An 8,219-nucleotide genomic window follows, 5' to 3' on the forward strand; every position below is an offset into this window, starting at 1 on the left:
TACTCTGTTCAGTCAATTCATTTACCAGCTCAGCTGGTGACTCACCTGACTGGAGCAAGTCACACCACTTCTTTCTTTCCCTGTCATATGAGGGCAATAATTCAGAGCTATGTTACAAGGCATCTCAAAGATTATGTCTTGTGTCTGTAATTACGTGACAGCACACCAGCATTGATTTGTGACCTATATATATGTGCTTTTTGGTTTGTGACTGAGTTTTACAGCAGCCTCCTGTAAGAAATGGCTGTTTTGTACTGTAAAATGCATTTCCCTAGCAGAATTCAGGAAGACAGTGACTTTAAATAGAATGGGGTTTAGTTAGCTTTGTATATTTACATCTGTAAGTGGCAGAGAAGAAAAACCCCAAACATCTCTCAGCTGCTATCAATAGAGAACAGCTCTCCGAGAATTGTTTTGTAGAAGAAAAAACAAACCACTAACCAACACACCCTGAATATGCAGAAATGTGCTTTGTTGTCCCAGCTGAGATGTAACATAATAATGTGTCTTGTTTCTGTTGATCTTAGCAATTTGGTTTGATGATTTGGTTCAGTACCAAGAGGGTGACCTTTCTAATAATTCTGTAGTATACCAGGGCTTCTTGGAATCAGGACAGAGCTTTTTTCATGTATCCTTTATGTTGACACATCCTGTAAAATATTACTAGTCTTGTTCTTACCTTAAGTGTCCGTTTTTACAAATGTTACAAGGCATCCAAAAGTTTTATTGGAGCTACAAATTTGACAGCAACAGATGAGATTTGATAGTAGTGAAGAATCCCTCTGAACTCTCTAATAAGTGTGGGTTTAGAAGCTTTTTTGGTTTTTCTTTTATTTGTGGGGTTGGTGAGTGTTTGGGGGTTATTTTGTTTGTTCTTTCTGCAAAATATCTACTAAGAAGCCTTTAAAAATATGGAGAACTAACACTTAGCACTATGTAAACAGAGAGAAGAGCAGGCAACAGCTCTTTAGGGGATGCCAGATGTGTGTTCTAATGGAGAGAACATTTTGCCTTTGCTGGAGGGTGAAAGGAGCTGTCTGGATAAGGTAGGCTTTATTTGCATGTTTCCCCACTTGTTAACACACTGTTTTTCAGACTTTTCCTTGGATTTACCTTGAATTTATCTGCATTCACTTAATCTCTCTGGGTCAAAACATCTTTTGCTTCAGCCAAGAAATAGCTAACTGCTTTTGGTCATGAAAATTGGTGTGTCCATTTTGAGGTATTCTTTCTTAAAAAAACCCCTTTGAGTTATGAAGTTGTCATTGAATATAATGTTTGTTATTCATGTTCAAAGCACATTTGAAAGGGAGCTAGTGCAGCACAACTTCTGAGGTGGTGACATACTGGTGCAGGGGGTAAAGAAGCTGTGGGAAAGATGAGGTGAAAGGCAAATTTTTGGAGTGTAATAAATAAGCAAGAAAGATTATATACCATTCATAGCTTTTTAAAATGCTGAAAATATTGCCCAGGCTGTAGTGAAAGGTGACCCAGCAAGAGTAAGGATTGGGGTTTCAGACCACAGCCCCCAAGAGCTCTCGGTGTGGTCTCTTCAGCTGGTATAAACAGCCCTTAGAGGCTTCACATCTTTAAAGAACAAGAGCTTCAACTACTAAACAGATGAACTCCACTGTCCCTGGGCAAAAAAACAGTGGTGCAAAGTCTGAAAGGGAGATTAGTTTGCAGCCTCATCAAGTATGTGATGCTGTAAGAGGATTGGATTTGCATATCCAAGGAGCAGTGAGTTCTCCTATTATTGATTACTTAGGATTCTCAACTTAATGTTTGTTGTGTTGCTCTAATTGCCCCTACAAAGGGTATTTAGCTAAAACTCTATAGGTAATCTCACAAGGCAAGTATTGATCATTTCTAATGAGCCAAATTAATGAAATACAGTTTTCAAGGGAAGGCTGAAGGTCTCTTCACACTTTCAGTGAGAATTCCTAGAAATTTAATCTGTAGTACCAGCTATTCTTGAACCTAAAACTTGTAGTATTCTGTCCTGTGGAAAATATATCTTCATCCTCATTTCTTACAGAAAGGTCTGTTGACTGTTTGTCTTGATAACAAATAGCTTCTACAGCTCAGCAAGCTTCTCTCCAGGGAACTCCAGCAATGTTTGTATGCCAGACCTGCAGCCAGACCCTCCAGTAGATTTATCTCCACATATATGTTGTTTAAGGATCCAACATGGTTTGTGTTGGAAGGGCTCATTGAAGATCACCTAGTTCCAGCCCCAATTTTGGGACATTTTTCACTGGATGAGGTCACTCAAAGTCCCATCCAACCTGACCTTGCACACTTCCAGGGATATAATGGAATTTTGCTATAAAGCAGACTTCTTGTCTCTAGAATAATTTGTCTTTTCTTGTGAATTTTTTTATGAACAGTTCTGTGAAGCTGCGCTGGCTTTATAAATGTCTCACAGATATATGGTGTTTCAGTTTCACAGAAATTGGAGAGCACAGTGTGAGCATCTGCCTTGTCACCTCCTGAATTGGTACTTCCGTTCCTATATGCAGTTGCAGCCATGAACTCCTTAAAAACAGGAGTGTTGATATGTTTCAGTGACTGCATTGCAGTCTCCAGGTCTGATTCAATTCAACCTTGAACACATGACTGTAATGTTAGTATTTTAATAATAACAACAGAGTTTCTTGCTCCTGTAACTCTGCTGAAGGAATTTAACAGCTGGGAAGCCCCAACACAGGATGGCAGCATTCAGGGAGCTCCTGACCTGTGCCTTTGGCCTATTTTATGAAAATTCTTTTTGAGAGCTATCAAGAACTTTTTTCCTTGAAAAGTCATTTAAAAACTCTGAAAAAAATTGTTTCCACCTGGGAGTTAAAAGCAGGCTATCCTGAAGGATGTTTCTTTTCCATCTTCCACAGTCTCAGAGAGACCAAAAATAAGTTATAATAACTGTGTTAACTTAGTAGTTAGCTTTGAGAAGACATATGGAAGATATATGCTTCTCATAAATGTCTCTCTTACCATCTTGTATCCTTATCTTTACTGGTAATTCTTGGCAGCCTTCTGAAGAGAACACCTGTGAAGGTATTTACCTGTTTGGGACTTGGAGTGTGTGGTAATCTGAGTCTCAGCAATGTGGCTCAGGTTCATTAAATTAATCCAGGACAAATATATATTTTTTGAAATGTGTTCTGTGTCAGTGCTTGTGTTGCTTATTAAAGTCCTTTAAAAAAAAAAATAGCGAGCTGAATTTGAAAACCAGCTGTTTGTATTATAATCATTCAGGAGGGTTTTGTATTATTAAAGTTATTATTGTCCATTAGTTTCTGGATTCAAGAGTGTCTCTCTCTATTGATGATCATGGTTTTCACCTCTTTGGGACAGAGTAATCTGCAAGTATCTCCAAGTTCAATACAGAAGGAGATGTATTGTTTTCATAGAATCATAGAATTTTAGGGGTTGGAATGGACCTTAGAGATGATCTAGTCCCAACCCTCTGCCCTGGGCAGGGACACCTCCCACCAGAGCAGGCTGCTCAAGGCTTCAGGTGTATTGATGCTGCTTCAAGATCCACTGATATGTGCTGAGAAGGTGTCCTGGGTAAGGTCACTTCTTGAATTGTCACTCTCCTTAATAGTTTGGTTTGACAACAATCTTCTTGCACAACACCAAGTCAGCCCAGTAAAAGAGGAGTCACTTTTGCATCCTGAAGTTAAAATACCATTCCCATTTTTGCATGTTATAAAATAAAGCTTTGTCCAAAATAAGAAAAGGAGGAATTTCTGTAGAGGTTATGCTGAACCAAAAGCTGGGTTTGATCATGTGACACGTAAACTGCTGTGTGGCTGACAGATGAGCTTGAATGTAAAGATGTTACAGTTGGTGCTTTTTTTAAAAAGGATGAAATCAGAATTCTGTTTTCAGACTTTGAGCCTCATTACAAAGCCTTTATCTCCTTTCTTCCCATCACTCATAATTTTTTTGGTAATTTTAAGTGCTTGCTCTACAGGATTTAAATATACTTCTATTAGCCATAAACCTCCAAGAAGGGAGGGACATCAGCAGTAAAAGGATGTTTACAGTAAATTTGAGTGTCCTGCTTCTATTACTCTAAGTTTTGCTTTTATGTTGTAAAGAATTATCAGGAAATTTCACATCTGGTATGTTACAAAAAAAATGCTGCAACGAAGTTATTTTAATAAGAAAACATGAATGCATGAATTATTTAAAATACTTGGTGCAACTGTTCCTATTAACTAATCCAGGCACTTGGAAGGCAATTACACTGAGCTTTGACAACATTGCCAACCCACTGCACACTGCCTTATGCCAAAAGCTATTGTTGTTTTATTGACCACGTTCACCATTACATATGCATATGAAAAAACAGAGGCATTTTCATCGGGATTACCCTAATAGCATTAAGAGATTATTTTTTAAATTTCCTTGGAAGGAAATTCACTTAAATGAGATTACTTATTACTTGACTGGTTTCCTATCATGCTGCTATGTTTAGGTAAGTGGAGTCCATTAGAGTATAAAGTTTTTTTAAAAACTGATTTTATACATTAATGATTTCAAATAAAAGAGAAGTACTATATTTGTGCACAGCTTCTTTTGAGAAAGTTAAGTCCATGCTCTGGTTAGGAGAGATAACACTTTTTGTCCCCCTTGGTGGCCCCCCTAGTGTCACCATTAGTTGCTAATTACTTGCAAACAAATAAACAATTAACTCCTCGTGCCTCTTGGTGGGAGAGTTTTCATTGACATGCTAAAACTTTCTAATAAAAGATTTTAATTAATGACGTTGCAAATCCAACCCTCTTGTCAACACAGCTATAAGGACTTGTGGAGAAATGCGAGTGCAGTGTCCCTGCTATGCTGGCTGAGGACGAAGGCATGGCTGGGCCAGCGCTCTGTGCTGCTGATGCGTCGCAGCAGAGTCTCCGGAAGGTGGCTGCTTTCGTGGAAAATAAATCCACACAGTGCTCCTTCTCAATTGAAAGCATTTTGGGACTGGAGCAGAAAAAGGATGGCATTCCAGCTGGGAAGCCTCACAGACCCTGGATGGATGCATGCACCAACTTGGGTGAGTCAGTCTGGTTTGTAACCCTCAGGCTTTTACTCTTTCAGAATATTCGCATGTTTTTAGTTAATTGAAGCTCTCCTTTGCTTGTTTTTTTTCTAGTTTTAGGTGATGACAGTAATCCCCATCTGCAAATCCCTGTTGTTTGCTATGAAAAGCCATTATGTCATGCTAACAGTGATCCAGTGCAAGAGGAAAAAGTTTTCAAGTGTGACAAATATTTCTCAGTCACTGAAAGGTTGTCATTCAAACGGGAACTCAGCTGGTACAGGGGGAGAAGACCAAGAACTGCATTCACTAGAAACCAGGTGGGGATTTTCTCAGCATTTAACATATGAATAGCAATGTAGTTTAGTAAAATTAACATTTTACTAGCAGCCTGTAACAGCAGACTGATCCAGTGTGATGTACCTCTGCAGAGAGAGATGTAATCAGGAACTAGTGTAAATTAACAGGAATGCTCCTATTTTCAGCAGACCTGGGTGTATTGCATGGTCTCAGAATTGTGCCAACACTGCTCAGAAGTCTCTTGTTGAACAAACTAAACTGGTTTTTTTGTATTTATTTTCTCTATTACTACTATGTAGGTAGTGGTAACTATTCAACAAGTGTGTTTTAATCTCCTCAGATTGAAGTCTTGGAAAATGTTTTTAAAATGAACTCCTACCCTGGCATTGATATTAGAGAAGAGCTAGCTCGGAAATTAGATTTAGATGAAGACAGGATCCAGGTAATTGCAAATTTATTTGAATTTCTCTGCAATTCCATCTGTATGCACTCTCTGGTTATATAAGTGAGTAGTTTGATGGCCATAGCTATAATATTAATAATCTCAATTTAAATCGATGTACATACATGTGGTATGCCTTAATGACTTGTGAAATGCAAACCAGTGAATTCCTTCCGAAATCTAAAACCTTCTTCCATAGCATTGATGAGGTGTTCATCACTATAATTTATTAATTACTCTAATGCTTCTATGATAGCTGCTCTGTTAATCTCTAGTTATCATGTGCAGAACTTGATCATTTCCTTCCACGTTTTAGAATCATGTTTGTACTATTCTTGTCACCACATTTGAAAAAAAATCTGAAACAGATATTGAAATCATTTGTATGACTGGCTTTAGCCTACAATGATCTTGTGAGACTGTCAGTAGAGCATAGATATGTTAAACCAGTGTTTGAACCTGTGTCTTCATCTGGCAAAAAGCAGAGTGGTATTGTTTATTGATTTCTACATAGCCCAATGTGATAAGAAGCATTCCATAAACATTAGAACTTGGGCTTCCCCATGATGTTTATCAAGCTTTTGATGCAAGTCTTATATTGGGCTTAATGGGAAACTTGATGTTGCAATTAGCTGAGCAGCTGAAGAAATAACTCCTGTGAATTCCAGATGTTCAGGATCTTCCAGGGTCTGATTCAGAGTTGCTGAACTTAATACCAGTTTTTACATTAATTACATTGAAGCTGGTCCTCACTTTCCAGTTAAACTGGAGCTGTTATTTTCTTTTTCTATGGTGTCAAAATGACAGCAGGTAGCTACATGCCATCATCTGCAGATTTTAAATCTGTTTGAACTTCCAAACTGCTGCCATCACACAAAATATTGTAAAGCTGTGAAATATTTTGAAGTTCCAAATATTATTGTGTTTCCAGTGCTGCTGTTCTGACAGGCATTGTCTTCCCTTTCCATTTTAGATCTGGTTCCAGAACCGTCGTGCGAAGCTGAAGCGATCACACCGAGAATCTCAGTTTCTAATGGTGAAAAACACTTTCACCTCCAGCCTGCTGGAGTAGAAAGAAAGATAGTGTGCTGTTACATTGCTACAACAGAACGTGAAGAATTATTGGAATTTTCAGAACTTGTATTAAGTAATGATATAGTAATGATGATTTTATCCCCAGATTTGAAAGTTTATTATAATTTTCATTCAAATAAACTGTAAATACTTGAAGTATTATTATAATCTACTTTTTGTGGAAAAAGTGAACTTTCCATATATTTTTAATAAGCAATTTCAGAGAAGTTTAGATATTTTTGCAGTTTAAAAAAATGCAAACCCTAAGTTGCACAGGATTTTCAGCTACTCTGAATTATTGCAGCTTAACTGAAGATGACTTAGCAAAGCTTCATGGTTTTAAAAACAGTCTGTTTGAAGTCTGAAATTTGCAGTATGCAAAATAGATTTTGCTACCCGAAACAGATTGTGTGTTACATTGGAGTTCTAATAGCTTATTTATAAAGAGTGTGATAGTTGTCATAGTGAACATACCTTTTTCTAAAATTTATCTCAAATGGAAGGGCCAGAATTCAACTGACTTCTGTTTGAATTATTGCTCCGTAACAAGAAGCTGAAAATTATAATATTTTTATATAATTTTAATTAATCCAAGATATTTACCTATTTAATACTTCAGCTTGGATATCTTCTCTCTTGTCAGTATAAGAATTCCAGTTATGGAAGTTGCCCTATTATCTTTTAATGACAGAGTGTAGCATTTCATGGGATCAAATCAGCTGGGACCAGGCCAGATATCCAGATCATTGCCATTAATTTTAAGGTGTTGGATTCATTTTTATCAAGCAGTTAATTATGCTCATATTTGATATTCAGCTCAAAGTCAAGGAGAGCCTTATACCAAAAAAAATCCAACTCTTCATGGCCATAGTGTAGGAAAACATCCTAAGTATGGATTTACACTGTTCCGTGTTCAGCAGAGCTTTAAGCACTTGTCTGAAGTGCTTATGTCCTTCAGTGAGACTTCAGCTTGTGTTTCTTATAAGACACAAATTCAACATTATATCATGAACAGACACAGTATTGCTCTGCCTTTCTCAATGCTTGTATCCAGGATATCTGCTGTCCTACAGAATGAAAGGTAAGTTTGGGAAAACTTACTTAGTATTTCGGATGATAGGTTGAGCTATAAGAGTTTAAATAAAAAACATGTCTATATTTTTTGAAAAATACTACTGAAAAGCTGCATTGCTTTAGACCCAGACAACAGCTACTGGCTCTTGTGTGTCATTAACTTCATTGGCTCATTATCTTCGTTTTTATATAGAATCCTTAAAATTTTGAGTTGTTTGACTTTGCTTCTGGAAATCTTGTTCTAATGTGAGAAAACCAAACTTTGATCCAATACTGAAATGT

General features: G+C 37.3%; 1 protein-coding gene across 1 annotated transcript; it reads left to right on the plus strand.

Moving 5' to 3' along the window:
* The first annotated feature begins 947 nt into the window (after positions 1-947).
* LOC103798529 (homeobox protein ANF-1-like) lies at positions 948-7,132 on the plus strand. Its single transcript, XM_009070799.1, has 5 exons — positions 948-1,046; positions 4,980-5,062; positions 5,162-5,367; positions 5,688-5,789; positions 6,763-7,132. Exons 1-5 carry the CDS (start codon positions 982-984, stop codon positions 6,859-6,861), a joined length of 555 nt encoding a protein of 184 aa, XP_009069047.1. The 5' UTR covers positions 948-981; the 3' UTR covers positions 6,862-7,132.
* The last annotated feature ends 1,087 nt before the right edge of the window (positions 7,133-8,219 follow it).

The sequence above is a fragment of the Acanthisitta chloris genome, unplaced genomic scaffold (genome assembly GCF_000695815.1).
Source record: "Acanthisitta chloris isolate BGI_N310 unplaced genomic scaffold, ASM69581v1 scaffold1403, whole genome shotgun sequence".
NCBI classification, from domain to species: Eukaryota; Metazoa; Chordata; class Aves; order Passeriformes; family Acanthisittidae; genus Acanthisitta; species Acanthisitta chloris.

Excerpts from the sequence above, each read along its gene's own strand:
- LOC103798529 (XM_009070799.1), top strand. The coding sequence starts at position 982 with ATGTGTGTTCTAATGGAGAGAACATTTTGCCTTTGCTGGAGGGTGAAA. Across the intron at positions 1,047-4,979 it reads AAAGGAGCTGTCTGGATAAG|CATTTTGGGACTGGAGCAGA; the intron begins GTAGGCTTTATT and ends CTCAATTGAAAG. Across the intron at positions 5,790-6,762 it reads TAGATGAAGACAGGATCCAG|ATCTGGTTCCAGAACCGTCG; the intron begins GTAATTGCAAAT and ends TTTCCATTTTAG.